Raw genomic sequence first — 18,400 nt, forward strand, 5'->3', positions numbered from 1 at the left:
ATGATCCCCATCCTCAGTGACTGGCTCCATGTCCTCAGGTACTAAACTTGATATCTTTATCCATCCCTCCGTGAATTTGCCCCCGCCCAACTTGCACAATGCCTTCTAACGTAGACACTGGCCCTCTGAGTCTGGCTTTTTGGCCATTTTCACCCCATCATTGGGCGCTGAGTCTTCAGCCAAGTGGCGCCACCCATTGGACGTCCTCCCTAATGCCTCAACCCACCCCATATGCCTCTTCTTCGTTCTGCATCGTTCAAAACCTTCTCAAACATATTTTTGATTATGTTTTTGATCAATTCTCTTACTTCCCTACTCCTTTCACTCATTTTACTTTTTCCCGTTCTGTAAAGCACCTTAGCACTTTTCTGTATTATATTACTGAAACAGATGGAAAAGCTTCTCTTGATAAATTCGAGATTTTAAACAACTCAAATCAAAGGGTTCAAACATTTTGCGGATATTTTGCTTTCCTATTTTACCGGAAAGTGGGATGATGAATCCTGGAGATTCAACAAATGTTTATGGAAAAGAGGGAAGCTTAACAAAAAGTTTTTTAGAAGTCATGGCTTCCGCTTCACCTCGGGGCATATGTTCAGCTGCTTTTAATATAAACCCAAGATTATACAAGGAGCCAGTGTGCACTGATTGATCACTAACAGAAATCATTTTGTGTTCGAAACATTAAAATGAGTTAATAACTATGTTTATGTGAGGCAAGTCATCGAGCGAAATTTGGAAAAGCTTGCGTGAATATAAAACATGCAATTACACAATTCTTTCCGCTAATTCAAAATTCATCTTTTGCTAAAGGAACAAAGCACCACATATACTTGAATTCAGCTTCCCGTGTGCATCCAGTATATATGTAGCTGGTCTTTGCAGGCTGCCCAGCCTGAGATAACACCCTGCAGAAATGCTACTGTTACTCAGTTGCTTAGGTCAGTGCCTGACAGCTCCCCGCGCCGCCCCTCCTGTCCAATCTGGGGAGGAATGGGTTATTGCTGAGCCTGGCGATGGGAGAGGCTTTTGACTTTCCACCTAGGTCTCTCTCTTTCTCTACACTGCACCCGACCCCCGCCCCAGACTGCTCCGTTTTTGGGAGCTTCAAAAAGTGACGAACTTCACTGGGGCCAACCTCCAGCCTGAGCATTGAGAAAGCTGAGGTAGGTCCGCAGTAGGTCCGCAGTGCCTGCTCCAGCAGTCAGACTGAGCTCTCACACGGGCTGCATCTTCGCCCAGCACCGGGCAAAGGTTTTGGATCAGACAAGGACCCACAGCGGAGGGGGAGTGCTGAGAAAGTGAAAACAAAGTCAACTTTCACTGCTAGCCCAGCTCTTTGACACAGCCAGGGTCCTGCTGCTTTATTGAGATAAATTGAAATACAGAATTAGGTTGAATCTGATTTCAACGCGTAAAATCGGGATGATTGGTGAAGTTTAGCCGCCTCTGCTGTGAGCTTATCTTGTGTGTGTTTCCCTGGACTTGCTGAGAATGGAGCTGGTGCATGTTTGCATGACTCTCTGTTGGATCTCTTTATTTGTTGGCTTTGGAATATCACAGGTGACTACCGAAGAATATCTGGTACCTGGAAATGAGACTGGAGGGAAGGTTCATTCACCTTCATATCACCTGGATTTATTTCACTCTACCACAGTCTGGCCCAAGCAGGATGGATTATCTCAATGGGGCACTGGCCGTCCCAATGTAATGGAGGAGCTGGATGACTTTAACACGACCATTGGCAATGTTAGCACATCCACTGGCAATGTTAACGCAACCAGTGGCAATGTTAGCGACTCCCCTACCTGCTCCTATCCGACCGGCAACAGTCGCACCTTCAAGTACATTACTGCCGTGTTCTCTTGTGCCATTTTCGCAGTCGGGGTGATTGGCAACGCTACTTTGCTGAGGATTATCTATAAGAACAAGTGCATGAGGAATGGTCCCAATTTGTTAATCGGGAGCCTGGCCCTAGGAGACTTGCTGTACATCACGATTGACATCCCTATCCATGTCTATAAGGTACATCTGCTTCCCTCTGTAGCCCTCATTTTCCGTCTTCAGCTCTCCGGTACAATCCTTCATCTCATCTTCCTCACCCCCGATCTATTCTTTCACTTCTTGCCTCAACATCAAACTACATTGTTCTTTGTCTGCTCTCTTTCATTCCGGCCTTGTCTTTAAATTGTTTCTTCTGCAATCCTCCATACTCCTTCTCCCTCCTCTCATTGCGTATCCTCTTATTTCATAACATTTATTTTATTCTCCGTTTCTTTTCTCCCTTTTTCATTGTTTGCCCTTCCTTGGTCCATCCATCTATAATCATATCCTCTGTCTGGGGAACTCTATTTCACTCTCAGCTCATTTTCTCTTATCTACTTTCCATGGTGCGTTTTTATCTCTTGCGTTTTAATTCCTAAATTTTTTTTTAAAAAGGGTTCAAGATGCTGATAGCGTTCTGTATTTCAATTTATTCCTAATAATTTTAGTCATTCTCATTCTTTGATGTTAACCAAGACATTATTTGCAGACCTCATTCCTTCTACATTTATTCGCTATTTCTCTCAATCAAATTTGGCTCTTTCTGCTCCTTGCAGCTTCCTGTCTCTTCCACATATGGTCTCCAATAGTTTTAACTTTGATTTTACATAACTTCTTTGTGGCTTTTTCTATCTACTAGTTTTTAACTTCTAACTTATATTTCTCTTTATACTATTCTAACTGGACTCAAGGGTTAATTGTTGTCTTATTTTCATCCTTCTATCTCCTTTGTTAATTGTTTTCCAATTTATTTGGGCAAATTAATTGACATTTGTGCCCTTTGCCAATCACCTTTTCCAGCTTCTGGCTCCCGAGTGGCCTTTTGGAATTGTTGTTTGCAAGCTGGTACCTTTCTTACAGAAAACTTCGGTGGGCATCACGGTTCTGAATCTGTGTGCACTGAGTGTGGACAGGTAGGCCTCACACTTACATCTCTGTAGCACTTACAATATGCTGTTATTGCACATTGTATGACAATCTCCAATTCTGTGTTATCCAGGCTTTCGTACTCTAGCATGTTAGACAATGTTGTGACCAGAATTATGTTATTTTGACATTGTACAATTTGTTCCTGGCACTCAACATCAAGCACAGAAAAAAAAATCTTAAAGAAACAGAATCCGGTCATGTGGGAATTTGAAGTCCTGTACTCTCAGAATTTTTTTGAGTTCCATAATGGTTAATAAAACCATAAATTATATATACGGCTTTTACTAAACAGATTCAGCAGTGATAGATTTTTTTTTAAATGTTTATGCATGTTGCTATATTTTATAATGTAAGGTTAAGTATAAATATGCCTGTCCTTTCAACTTCATAATATGGCTTCACATTGCTGTCAGCTATGGTAACAGATAAGCGTGTTCTGGTAAACTGCTCTTTGAAATTTTTGGTGTTTACTTTATACATCCTTAAAGGATATCTGCAATTATTTATTAAACCTTTGAAACTTTGCAGTTTGATGGCTCTCTCCTACCCTTAATGTCATTTTATGTGAAATCACATTTTTGTGTCCCTAAAATACAGCATGTTGCAAGCAAGATTGTTAAAAAGATCACATTTGATATTGGGCGGAATCATCCCAGATTTGCACAAATCTGTCTGCAAATTTGCAGACGGGTAAAAAGTCATCTTACCTGCTGGCCACAATGGCGGGTTTTTGCGCCATATTGTCCCATTCACACCTCATTAATTATGCAGCCACAAGGAACACACTGTCTCGCTGGTGGGCGGCCTCCGATTTGCCCGCCATGACATTACCTCACCATTTCCTCACGTAGGGCGCCATATTTAAACTACAGCCGTGTGCACAGTTCTCAATGCTTGCAGCTCAGGACTGCTCTGGTGAAGACGTGGCCCCAAAAGCCAAGAAGAGGGCAGCCCCCCTGATTCAGTGACCCATCCCTGGGACACCTTCTGGATGCCACAGAGGCCCACCACGATGTCCTCTATCTGCTCTGGCCGCAGGGGGCCCATGAATCTGGGCCCATGAATCTCACCATTTCTACTTGGGAGGCAGTGGCAGTAGTGATCAGTACCAACGCTGCATAGAAGAGGTTGGCCATCCAGTTCAGAAAATGGATGAATGATCTTATCTGTGCCACCAGGATAAGACAACCATCTTATCACTCTAAACTCACACACTCACAAGGCCATCACACATTCACTGCATCGCACTCACTGACAGCTCAAGGAAAATCGCCACTCGCTCTCTTTCACAATAGGGCATAATGGTATTTTCACTGGACTGTAATCCAGAGACCCAGGTTAATGACCTGTGGACTCAGGTTCAAATCCCACCACAGCAGATGGTGGAATTTGAAACCATTGTTGATTGCCATCTGGTTCACCTTTCGGGAAGGAAATATGCCTCGTTGCCCCTGGCCTACATGTGACTCCAGATCCATAGAAATGTGGTTGACTCTTAAATGTCTTCTGAAATGGCCTAGCAAGCCATTCAACTGTATCAAACCATTAAAAGCCAGTAAAAATAAATGAAACTGGACAGACCACCCAGCATCGACCTAGGCACCGGAAATGACAACGGCAAACCCAGCCCTGTCAACCCTGCAAAGTCGTCCTTACTGACATCGGCGGGGCCAGTACCAAAATTGGGAGAGCTGTCTCACAGACTAGTCAAGCAACAGCCTGACATAGTCATCCTCACGGAATCATACCTTCCAGATCATGTTCCAGACACCACCATAACCATCCCTGGGTATGTCCTGTCCTACCAGCAGGACAGACCTAGCAGAGGTGGCAGCACAGTGATGTACAATCAAGAGAGAGTTGCCCTGGGAGTCCTCAACATCGACTGCAGACCCCATGAAGTCTCATGGCATCAGGTCAAACATGGGCAAGGAAACCTCCTGTTCATTGCCACATTTTTCCCTCCCTCAGTTAATGAATCAGTGCTCCTCCATGTTGAACACCACTTGGAGAAAGAACTGAGGGTGGAAAGGGTGCAGTATGTACTCTGGGTGTGGGGACTTCAATGCCAATCACCGAGAGTGCCTCAGAAGCACCACCACAGACCAAGCCAGCCAAGTCCTAAAGGACATAGCTACTATACTGGGTCTATGGCAGGTGGTGATGGACCAACAAGAGGGAAAAACATACTTGACCCCATCCCCACCAACCTGCTTGCTGGAGATGTACCTGTCCATGACAGTATCGGCAGGAGTGACCACCGCACAGTCATTGTGGAGACGGAGTCCCGTTTTCACACTGAGGATATCCTTCATTGTGTTGTATGGCACTATCACCGTGCTAAATGGGATAGATTTCGAACAGATTTTGCAACTCAGGACTGGGCATTCATGAAGCCTTGTGGGCCATCAACAACAGCAGAATTGTATTCAACCATAATCTGTAATCTCATGGCCCAACATATCCCCCACTCTACCATTCCCACCAAGCTAGGGGATCAACCATGGTTCAATGAAGAGTGCAGGAGGGCATACCAGGGGTAGCACCAGGCATACCTAAAAATGAGGTGTCAACCTGGTGAAGCTATAACACAGGATTACTTGTGTGCCAAACAGCATAAGCAGCAAGTGATAGACAGAGCTAAGCGATTCCAAACCAACAGGTCAGATCTAAGCTCTGCAGTCCTGCCACACCCAGTCGTGATATAGCCTCTCAATTTTCCTTTCAGTTAAATTAGTGTAAGGAAAATCAGTGCAATCCTCCCTGTTTGATATTCTACTCTGCATTTTACCCAGGAAGTACTTAACACTGAGGAAGTGAAAACAAAACTCTACCACAGTGTATAATATTCTGTTTCAGAAAAATTTCTGCAACAAGTTGCATCACTAAGAATATATATTTATTTTCAGGTATTAGATTTAAATGCTGATTATAATTTTTATCACATATATCAATTGATTAGTTGAGACTAAATGTCACTGCCTTTGCCTAACATTGACAAGGTGGTAATAGCATCATTATGGGCTTGATAGCCTCACTGCCTCATGCAATGTGGTAATGCAGCCAGCACATTGATTTGATAGGGGCCTAACATTCAGTTTCCAAAGTATCTGCCTGATTCAGGAGATAGACCCCTTTACTGTGGAAATCCAGGTCCAATGGTGTAAACAGGGTCTTAATTGCCAATTTAGGCTCGAACTGATCTTCTTCATGCACCATCCCACCAGCTCCCCATGCAATGGAACAAAAAAGGTCCGCCAAAAGAAAGCATCGACTTATATATTTATGGGCCCTGAAGGAGTCTGGACACTGCTGGCCCAGATCCTGACTCTCCACTTTTGGGACACCCCTCCCCAGCTTGAATTTACCTTGTTGGCTGCTGCCCCAGACCAATCTTGAGACCTCAATCTGGCAAGCTGCATCCAGTGCCTGTTTGGCACATGCAGCTCGCCTATCAAATTTAAAAGAGTCTGGAACCTAAAACTTTATTTGGGCTCTTCGCTACTGGGACAGACAGCCATCCAGCACAGTCCATGGGCCAGCAGCCTGAATCAAAATCCACGCTGCTGTGGCATAACGTTTCCTCCAAATTTTTCCCCTCCTTTCCCTTTTTCTGGCGTAGTCATTTGGTCACTGGCAGCTCTAGAAAAAAATTACTATTCTTCATTGTAACCCTGGGCAATGAGTGCCAACAGGCTGTTCCACTGCTGAGTGTAATAGAGCCAAGTTCCAATCCTGTTCTTGCCTGATATCCGCACATTTCAGATAGGAATTTGGAGCAGGAATGATACCTGATTATTTTCCTACTCTAGCCCACGGATACTGGGGAATATTGCAATGCTCTCTTTAATTTAGCGCAAGTCAGCATTAGCTCAGCTCCATTTTCCATTTTCACCTCTGAAGCCAAAAGATCTCGATTCAAGTGCCACTTTACTCTTTGAAGCTGACACACTGTGGGGGGTGGGGGGTGGGGGCGTGGGGTGCGGTGTTATCTTTTCAATGAAATGATAAACTATAGCCCTGTCTACCTATTCAGATAGATGTAAATAATCCCATGACACTATTGGAACAGCATCATTAACACCAAATCTCACCCTAGTCAATATTCCTTCTTCCAACGAACAATATGAAAAAGTAGATTCATGGGTCATTAATCCCATTTTTGTGTAAGGCCTTGATGTGCGCACACAGGTAACCGCTTTTCAAAAACCAATTTATTGTATGTAAAACAGTTTGAAATATCCAAAGGTTATAAAAGGTGCTATATAAATACAAGTTCTTTCTGATCAGGCACTGATCCTGGGACCTTATGTTAATCTTTTATTCTACAGGCAGAGGATAAATTTCCTCAGCATGTTGGACACTAGTCTCTAAGGAGGCTCAGGGTGTCACATCAGGTGGTGATAAATACTTAGAACAAGGCTTGCTGCCAGCCAGACCTGATAGCCATGCTATACCAATGACTGTGAAAATCACCACTGCCCTCAACGTCTTTGCCCCTGGATCTTTCCAGGGCCCTGACAGAGATATTTGTAGGATCTCACAGTGTCCGGCACAAAAATGCATAATGCAGGTGACTGATGCCTTGTTTGCCAGGACTGGTGATTATACACACTTTTCCTGCAATAATGCCAGTCAGAAGGATCAGGTACTCATGGCTGTGGTTCTAGCTAGTTTTCCACAGGTGCAGGGCATCATTGCATGAGGGACCATAGATCACCTAGGAATGTTTGTCAACCACAAAGGTTTCCACTCCATCAGGGTGCAGCTGATGCACAACCACATAAAGATGTTTATGCAGGTGTGTGGAAGATTCCCAGTCAGTTGCCAAGATACTTATATCCTGAGGCAATCCACCCTCCCTGATCTCTTTGCTCCTCGAACCCGAGTTACCAGCTGGCTGAGTGTGAGATCAAGTTATGGTGATTCGTCATTATCACTCTCTCCTTCCTTTTGTAATTCCTGTTCCTGCACCAGTGCCTGACCAGGTGGCAGTTCATGGGTATCTAAGGAAACGGGCACAAGCGTAGTGTGGTGGTGAAGGAAGGGGGAAAGCAAATATGCATGTTGACACCATTTGCAGCTTGGTAATCAGAAGAAATTGTGGGATGAGGGGAAAATGGGCTGTGAGGAGGATTAATTAGGAACAACCCTCATTTTTAATCCTTTCAGCCTCACCACTGGCCATGGCCTCAGTTGTGGCCGCTCCAATTTTGGAGAGCTCTGGCTCCTCCAATGGGATAATTACATGCTGTCCACCACCAGTTGGGTGCTGCTGCCTCTGGTTGTGTGCCACCTTGTCCTGCAAGAGAGAGGGAAATAGGTCAGTAAGTGTGTGTGTGTGTTGCAATGTGTTTAGGTGATGTGGCTGTCATTATTGAAGAGCTGGAAGTGTGTGCATGCTGTGAGATGTTGATGTGAGGCCTGCTAAGTGTGAGAGTGAGGTGAAGTTATGAATGTGAGTATGAGTTGTGATTAATGGAGATTATTGGTAGGTGAGTGATGGAGTGCACTGAGCAGTGTGTGAGGCTTCTGGTGCAGTTGGTAGGATATGGCATTTGAAAATGCATTTGCTTACCTTGACCACTTGTGTGTGGTCATGGAACTTCTTGCAGTACTGCATCCAGGTCCTCAGGCTACACTGCTAGCAGTGACTTGCATGGCTATCTGCTCCACTGCTTCTCAGAGTTTTACTGGAGGTTCGCCTGGCTACTTGTGGATAGAGGACCTTTATCCCCTTGCACAAAGGTCTCCAGTGCTGTGTTGGATAACTTTGGAGCCCTCTCTCTGACATGTTGTGTTGCTTCTATATCTTTACCAGATGGATTAAGTTGCTTTTGTAATGAATGGCAGCATCTTCTCAAACCAAAATGCACCTCCCCTTTAAAGAGGTGCAGGCTTGCTTTCAGTAGTACAAGCTATTGAACGTGTACTAGCCTCTCAATATTTTGCACCCCCTGCTCAGATGTGCAGCCACTCAACAGCATGCTCAGTGTGCTGGATGCTGAATCATGCAAATGTGCACACAGTTTGCCTGCTGCCTGCATCACAACCAACAGGTGATGTTGGATCACTCATTTCAATCCCCTCGACCTAGTAGTAATGCTTGGTGTTACAGGACAGGAGGCCATAGGCTAAGTGCATAAGCTAAGCCTTAGAGGGAAGATATCACCTAAATGTTGCATTATCTGCCTTGCAGAGCAGTTAACCATGAACAGTACCACATATTTCCAGTAGCTGAACAATTGTTGCTACTGGCAGCAATCTGACAGTAAGTCACCCACCTGAATTTCAGGGCCTGAATATTTTTGGGATGAAATTGGTCTCCATCAGTTGCACAAAATGGGTTCATCGCAAAGTGGCTGCCTGTTTTATACCACGCCACATTTTCTTTCACATGGAAGTCAAATTTAACCTCCTCTATGTCAGAGTTCGAGCTAGTGAACTTAATAATGAGAAAGGTTCCAAAGTATCACTACTGCAGTTTATGAAGCAAATGCCCTTGTCCTGTGCTTGATTTTTAAAAGTAAATTCTCTCCTCACCTTAACGGGTGTTCCGTTCCTGAGTTCAGCTAAGTCCAGCTTATAGTTGATGGGATCTTTATTACTGGATTTCATGAGAAGAAATGTTTGCTGTTTGGTCACCTCATTTGAGACTGGATCCATAATATATTGAAATAAATTAATAATACGTTGAAAAAGCATCTGTAATAATATGTATAACACATATAACACATTAGCATTGTTTTCTGTTCAAAATAATCTTAAAACAAAAATTTCTGAAATTAAAAAAGGACATAGGTCAGAGTTAGGTGATTTATTAGTTCCAGTGCTGACTAAATGGAGACATGAACCACTAAGTCTGAATGGTAAACCACTGGTATGCACCAAATACGTGCTGTGTAGCCAACATTAATATGACAGAGTCAGGAAGAAAGAAAGCTGTAGTATATTAATCACAGCCTGCTTATTAACCTCTGTTACTGGATTTTTAAGGGCAGTAATAGTGACTCTGTTCTCCAATAAAACTTCCATTGTTGAATATGCAGGTCATTGCCAATGAAGTACTTTAGTATTTTTCTTTAAAGTGCTGCAGGGCAGTCTCAGTAAAATAGAAGGAAGTGCTCCAAAGTGAGCAAAAGGAGCTCCTTGGGTCCTGTCAAAAATACTAGATGAAAATACTTGAGAAAGTTACAGATTGCAAAGAGCTTTTTTAAAAAAAAATCCCTGCCTTTGAGAATCCTCAGGAGAACACTTGTCAAAACATAAAATATGACTAATTTCTTCATGTGCTTTCTCTCAAGGTTATGTCTGCAATAAACCTCTGGTTTGACTCAAAAAATGCATAAAATTGTAATATTACTTACTATACCTCAGTACACGTTAAAACATTTTAAAATGTTGCATTTTTTGCAAGCAACGAGCTTTGATGAAAGCTGATGTCTTATAGGGTAACTGATGATCAGCAATTAGCTAGAAATGTTTGGTTTGAATCCCAGGTTCCGGTTAAAAGAAACTTGATGCAGTGGCTGATGTAAAAAAAACTGGTACATAGGGGGAAAACATTCATTTGCTGCTTTGACTTGGCCATAAACCCACTCCTTAGTCCTGGGATGGAACAGTACAAATAGTACGGGCTGGCACCCACTGCATTAGAAGCACAACAGAGGCGCCAGCTGCACAGAAGGAGCACCATGATCTTTAAGCTCCGAAAGTTGAGCCAGAAGCCAGATCAGCCTGAAAATAAAGCGGAGTCTATTTCTTTTCCAGATTCTGCCATTCCATTCCTGAGGGCTGTGGCTAAAATAGGCCCAGGCAGAGCCATCTACTGTCAGAACATAAATAGTGCCAAAGTTACAGCAGCAGTGTTGGGGAAGCCCCAGGAAAACTTACCCTCCCACCATCCGCCCCTCCACTTGCGTAGGTTCCACTGGGCCTATCAGGGGAACGTTGGGTAGCAATCTAAGGGTAATGCAGGATGCTCTTAGATATGGCCACAAACTGCTGCTCTAACATAAGCGGGATGGGACATGAGCACCAAAGTCTCCTCTATTGGAATGTTCTATGATATTAATAGTATGAAAACCCATCTCTTTTGGATTCTGGCTCAAATTGTGGTTCCAGCAACATGCCTGCCTCATAAATCCATCCGTAAAGGAGAGGGATTTCAATCCTGTCTTTACTTAAGCTTATTTTCAAGAAAGACTGATTGGCCTAGAAAACTACAGAGGAAATGTGTTCTGCCTCTATTCAACCACTGTAAGCCTCAGTTAGCATAATAATAATATTTTCATTTATTTCTTTGTAACACATGATTCGATAGTTGTGAAGTCAATAGTATTTCTTTTGGTACTCACAACACTTGAAGCATTCTGTGTATACCATATAAGGTATTGTAATTTATTGTTAGATAGAAATAGATTTTAATGAATAACCTTTAACCTATTCAATAAGTGAGGAATTCAAGCAGGACCACACAATCCTTGTAAGTTGTAGTTCTGCTTGAAGAGGAATTAAGGCAGAGAAGCTGTCAAGCATATTTCCAAAGAATTTTAATTGAAGGCATATGTGCCTTATGTTGGGTAAATGGAGCTTATGGCATGATATAAATTTATGTTCATCATCATGTACCAACATTATTGACATCTATATTGCCCACTCACAGTGCAGCAAGTTATGGATTATATTATTCTCTCTGATACACAATCAATTTGCCAATTAGATGTTGAATAGATTAGTGCCATAGAATTGGTGTCACTCAGATTTATGTTCCAAAGTCCGTTAATGGATCACATGGAACATTGTTCATGAACTGTCTTCATTTCAAACCCATGGTCTTCAAGGGCAGGAAGACTCCTTAATTAATGTTCAGTTGGTATTTGATCACAGATGCTAATTGTGCAGATCAGTGATTGTTATCCAAGAAGTAGCCACAGTGGCTTTAGTGTGTGGCAATACATGAGGGCTGCATTATTTGTAGGAGAAGAAACACTCATTGAATTAACCTTGGGAGAACAACATTGGTTGCTGTGCCCATTGGGACCATCACTAGGAACAGAGGTGCACTTCAGCTTGGAAGCTTCACCATCTGCCTGCTGTTCCTTACTGCCACTTCTGTCTTCACAAAGGTGTGGCATCTAGTTTAGGAACAATGAAAGAATGAGTGCAAAAGGGCAATAGTTGTGCACAATGCATGAAATAGTGCCTCCCATAGTGGTTGTCAGATTAGGTTGTTGCCATGCTTCGTGAGCCCACAAGAAATGAGTGAAAAAATGAGGAGCTTACTCACTTTGCTCACTCCTGAAAGCAGAAAACTTCATCCTCATTTACAGTCAAGTTTGAGGGAGCAGGATGGTTGCATTGACTTCATCAGCAACCTATCGCCATATAGGTGGAACACATGCTGTTAACATGGACCCAGTTAGTGTCACTGTCCTTTGGGACACCTTTTACAGGAGGAACTTCTACACACCCACATCAATGGGAAGTGTTTCCGACAGTCTCCACTGTGTCATTGTGATAAATTAGTCCATTTTTCTGCCTCACCGTGACTTCCCCTTCTATGGTGAATTCGTCATGGTATTATGCAAAAGAAGTATTGCCTTTTCTTGTCTGAAGTTCAGGCTGAGGCAGATTGTTGGCCAGGAGCTTTACTTTGTATCTAACCATGCTATTCCTGACCTGGAGGTTTCTGAGGCGAAGTTAACTTTCCATTTCCCAGCTCGAAAATTCAAACAAATATGAATGTACTATAATTGCTGCACTATATATTAAGTAGGCTGTGGGATATGGGTTTATACCCATGGTGTCCCAGGACCGAAGCTCAGACATACGATTGAGGAATTCAGTGTGCATTGGAGAAATAAAGGGTCCTTATTGTGGCTGGCCCTGAATTTTTCTTTATTCCTGGGATGTGAGCGCCACTGGCAAAGCCATCATTTATTTTTCAAATTTCCCTTGGGAAGGTGGTTGTGAACCACCTGCTTGAACTGTTGCAGTCCATCTTATGTAGGTACACCTACAATACTGTTGGAAGGGAGTTCCAGGATTTTGACCCAGCGACAGTGAAGTTCCAAGTCAGGATGGTGTGTGCCTTGGAGAGGAACTTGCAGGTGGTGATGTTCACATGTGTCTACTGCCCTTGTCCTTCTAGGTGGCAGAGGTCATGGGTTTGGACCGTGCTGTTAAAGGAGCCCTAATGGTTCTCCCAACCTCTAGCCATAATTTCGGCAGCTAAAAGTAGCTGTATCCACATTTTGTCTGAGACTCTGCCAGTTTGCGATAAAGTTATGATGGGAGATCTGGAGAACTCTAATTGAATTTTCAAGCCACTGTGTTGAAATGGAGATAGTCTGCTGCATGTCTACTAGCACAGACAGATGGTCAGGGAATTATATGAAGCTTGGCCAGAACCCAAAACAGAGAGAAAAATAACTTTAAGGTGATATTATCATGACTAAAAAACATTTGGCAAACATATATTTTAATCTAAGAATGAGATGAACCAGAAAAGTATGGTTCATTTTCATCATGATGACACACACTGAAGCGATTTACATCATCAAATAGTTCATGAAAATTCTAAATGAGTTAATGCTTCCTAATAAGCAGAGAAAAAGTTTCAAACAAACATCTAGGTAAATAAATAATTGTTTTCTAGAAAGTATTTCATGAAGACAACAATGAACTTTTTGAGTGTCAGTAGAAGAACATTTTGGGGACAGTGATCATTGTATCATAAGGTTTAGGTTGATTATGGAAATTGACAAGGAACAATCCAGAGTAAGAATAATTAACTGGGGGAAAGCCAACTTCAATGGGGTAAGAATGGATCTGAGCCGAATAAATTGGATCCAAAGGTTGGCAGGAAAAATGGTAACTGAACAATGAGGTACCTTCAAAGAAGAGATGGTTCGGGCACAGTCTACATTTCCTCAAAAGCGAAAGGTAGGGGGAGCAAATCAGGAGCTCCCTGGATGACAAGGGAGGTAGAAATTAAGATAGAAGAAAAAGCGTGCTTATGACAGGTGTCAGGTAAAACACACAATTGAGGATCAGGTTGAATATAGGAGGTCTAGAGGGGAGATGAAAAAGCAAATAAGAGAAGCAAAGAGGGAGTATGAGAATAAACTGGCGGCTAACATAAAAGGGAATCCCAAAGTCTTCTATAGGCATATAAATAGCGAAATGGAGGTAAAAGGAGGGGTAGGGCTGACTAGGGACCAAAAACGAGATTTACACACGGCGGCAGGGGGCATGGCTGTGGTATTAAATGAATACTTTGCATCTGCCTTACTTACGAAGAAGATGCTACCCAGGCCATGGTGAAACAGGGGGAAATTCAATCACTAGAAGGATTTAAAATTGATAAGGAGGAGGTATTGGGTAGGCTGTCTGTACTTAAAAAGTGGACAAGGCACCAGGACCAGATGAGATGCACCCAAGAATACTGAGGGAAGTGAGAGTGAAAATTGCAGAGGCACTGGCCATAATTTTTCATCCTTAAACACAGGGGTGGTGCCAGAGGACTGGAGAAATGCAAACATTGCACCCTTGTTCATAAAAGGGGTAAGGTTAAGCTCTGCAAGCCAGTCAGCTTAACTTTGGTGGCGGGGGAACTTCTAGAAACTATAATTCAAGACAGATTAATAGTCACATGGGTTAATTAAAGAGAGCCAGCACAGATTTCTTAAGGGAAAATTGTGTTTAACTAACTTGCTGGAGTTTTTTGAAGAGATAACAGAAAGAGTTAAGGAGGGCAACGCTGTTGATGTCATGTACATGGACTTCCAAAAATACATGTGATAGGGTGCCACACAACAGACTTGTGAGAAAAGTTATAGCTCATGGAATTAAAGGGACAGTGGCAACATGGACTCAAGATTGGCTGAGTGACAGGAAACAGAGAGTATTACTTAATGGATGTTTTTTGGGCTGGAGGAAAGTTTGTACTGAGTTCCCTAGGGGTCAGTATTGGGACTGTTGCTTTTCCTGACATGTGTTAATTGACCTCGATCTTGGTGTGCAGGGAGCAATTTCAAAATTTTTAGATGATACAAAACATTAAAAACTGTGAGGGGGACAGTGCAGAACTTCAAAAGAACAAGTTGGAGGAATGGGTGGATAGGTGGCTGGTGAAGTTCAATATGGAGAAACGTGAAGTGATTCATTTTGGTAGAAAGAACATGGAGTATAGAATAAAGGGCACCAAAGGGGATGCAGGAACAGAGGGACCTGGGTGTGTATGTGCATAAGTCATTTAAGGTGGCAGGATAGGTTGAAAGAGCAGTTAATAAAGCATACAGTATCCTAGGTTTCATTAATAGAGTCATAGAGTACAAGAGTAAGGAGGTTGAACTTATATATTCACTAGTTAGATATCAGCTGGAGTTTGTGTATAGTTCTGGGCGCTGCATTATAGGAAGGATGTGAAGGCATTGGAGAGACTGTGGAAAAAGTTCATGGGAATGGTTCCAGGGGTAAGCAACATCCATTATGAAGATAGATTGGAGAAGTTAGGACTGTTTTCCTTAGAGAAAAGTAGGCTGAGAGGAGATTTGTCAGAGGTGTTCAAAATCATGAGAGGTCTGGACAGAGTAAATAGGGAGAAACTGTTCCCACTCATGAAAGGATTGAGAACGAGAGGACGCAGGTTTAAACTAATTGACAAAAGAAGCAAAAGTGATATGAGAAAAAACTTCTTCACACAGCAAGTGGTTAGGGTCTGGAATGCACTGCCTGGGAGTGTGGTGGAGGCAGGTTCAATCGAGGCATTCAGAAGGAACTAGATGATTATTTGAAAAGAAACAATCTGCAGGGTTACAGGAAGAAGGCAGGAGAATGGCACGAGGTGAAATGATCATTCAGAGAGCTGGTGCAGATATGATGGGTCAAATGGCCTCCTGCACTATAACAATTCTGTGATTCTGTAAAAGTTTTTAATAATAAAAGTAAGCTAAAATATTCAGCGTTTTGTTTGAATTAGAATCTGGATTGCTCACTTAAAATGTGCATCACTTGTAAAAAAGGGCCTGAATTTTCCTGTCCCACAGAGGCAGAACAGCAAAAATATAGTGCCTGTGGCCTGTGTGCCGGTTTGCCACACTAATTCCCGACTCTTGACAATTTTCCTGAGGAAGGGGAGAGTGGGAGATGCGTGGGAAAGTGAAGTCACCCATCTTGTTAATTAGGTGGCTTGAGGTTATTAGGGAACTCATTAAGAGCTTGCCTCCTGACTTTTCGAGATTTTCATGGGGGCAGTGGCCATTAGGAGCGCTCTGAAGCTGACCCACTGCAACCTGTTGGGAAAAGGGGTAGCAGCGCTGAAACAGTTTAATTTAACGCAAAAAGTGAAACTTTGGGCAAAATAGAACTCAGCAGTAATAAAACTTCACTAACCAATTTTCCCTTACCTATCCCATATTCCAGCTTTCCATTTTCCCAAGCCGCTTCAAACATGAAGATTCTGTCATTTGCGTAATACCATGCACAGATAGCAACCACAACAATAGCTGTTATATTGGGCCAGAACCATAGCCCGAGTGTTCCGCCTCCATTTCCGCTCCTCGAGCCTCTGACTGGGTGACAGACCCATCTCTAGGGTCATTATGACCCCAACCCTATGAAAACCGCACTTCACAGCACTCTGGCATCGGCAGCTTCGCAATCTAGAATTAAACCTGCTTCCTGATTCCCGCCTCCAAAAGAAAATCCAGCCTAAGGTGTATAATTTCCTCAAAATGTATATGAGGTGTCATTTCCCTATAATTAGTACAAGAGCCCTGAATTGTTGTGTGGGCAAGGCCAAGGCAGATGGTAATGTGTCCTGACCTTGACAGCTCGAGGCCAGGAGACTTTATGTATTAAAACTTCTCTTAGCTGCACAAAAATAAACCCCTGCAATCCATGACCTTTCACAGTCTATTTATGATTGCAACCACACCCCACTAATTTGCATGGATTATCTGAGCAATACCATGGACCTGCCGGATCGTCATCCCTTTCTGATTGGTGGGCAGGTCCAAATGTAGAAATGGAATGATAGCAAGGCCAACCATGAAATTTGGCCGGTCCTTGGACCATTTCAATTTGGCGGCTGGTAGACTTGCTCAACTCACTGGTGAAAGGGTTTACAATGAGAAAAGCTGTATAATTTTCCTTTGTTACATTCAGTAAAATAAAACTCCACTCGAGCATGAATCAGTAGATACTGTACTGTAGTAATAATTTGTATCACCTGTTCTGGTTCCTTGCTATTGAACAACACACTTGACATTCAATGGCATTCCCATCACTGAATCCGCTCTCCTCCTCATAATATCCTGGGGGTTACCACTGACTACAAACTTAGCTGGACCAAACATATAAATATTGTGACAGCAAGAGCTGTCCTGAGGCTGGGAATTCTGCGATGAGTGACTCATCACCTGACTCCCAAAGCCTGTTCACATCTACAAGGCACAAGTCAGGAGTGTGATAGAATACTCTCCACTTGCCTGGATGAGTGCAGCTTCAGAAGCTCAACACATCCAGGACAAAACAACCTGCTTGATCAGCATCTCGTCCATCACCTCAAAATTCACTCCCTCTGCCACCAGCACACAATGGCTGCAGTGTCTATCATCTACAAAACTTTTTCTTCTTTATTTGTTAATGGGATGTGGCCATTGCAGGCATTGCCAGCATTTGTTGCCTGTCCTTAATTGCCTTTGAACTGAGTGGCTTGTTAGGCCATTTTAGAGGGCAGTTAAGAGTCAACCACATTGCTGTGGCCTGGAGTCATGTAGGCCAAATCAGGTAAGAATGACAGATTTCCTTCCCTAAAGGACATTAGTGAACCAGATAGGTTTTTATGACAATTGATGATGGTTTCATGGTCACCAATACTGAGACTAGCTTTCAGTTCCAGATTTATTAATTGACTTTAAATTCCTCCAGCTACCATAGTGGGATTTGAACCCGTGTCCCCAGAGAATTGGCCTGGCCTCTGGTTGCTGCACTGCATTGCAGTAACTTACAAAATTTCTTTAACTGCACCTCTACCACCTAGAAAGACAAGGGCAGCAGATGCATGGGGCACCGTCACTGAAAGTTCCCCTCCTAGTCACACGCCATCCTGACTTGGAACTATATCGCCACTCCTTCACTGTCCCTGGGTCAGAATCCCGTAACTCCCTTCCAAACACCACGTGGACTGCTGTGGTTCAAGAAGATGGCTCACCACCACCTTCTCAACGGCAATTAGGGAAGGGCAATAAATTTTGGCCTTGCTAACGACACTTGCATGCCATGAATGAATTAAAAAAAAAATCCCACCAACACCTTGAAAAATGGTAAATGTGTGCCTGAAAATCCATTCGTCTTTGATCCCTATATGATAGGATCAATTTGCCAGAACGTCCAGCACTGATGCTACTGGAGTATACGG

General features: G+C 43.0%; 1 protein-coding gene across 1 annotated transcript in view; it reads left to right on the forward strand.

Moving 5' to 3' along the window:
* Window positions 1-943: 943 nt before the first annotated feature.
* LOC144680058 (endothelin receptor type B-like) overlaps window positions 944-18,400 on the forward strand; it is a 55,479-nt gene continuing 38,022 nt past the window's right edge. The window contains exons 1-2 of the mRNA XM_078541193.1: window positions 944-2,025; window positions 2,845-2,957. Coding sequence (XP_078397319.1) covers window positions 1,495-2,025; window positions 2,845-2,957 — 644 coding nt within the window. The 5' untranslated portion in view covers window positions 944-1,494. The remainder of the gene's footprint in view (window positions 2,026-2,844; window positions 2,958-18,400) is intronic.

Source organism: Cetorhinus maximus, chromosome 1 (assembly GCF_964194155.1).
Source record: "Cetorhinus maximus chromosome 1, sCetMax3.hap1.1, whole genome shotgun sequence".
NCBI lineage: Eukaryota > Metazoa > Chordata > Chondrichthyes > Lamniformes > Cetorhinidae > Cetorhinus > Cetorhinus maximus.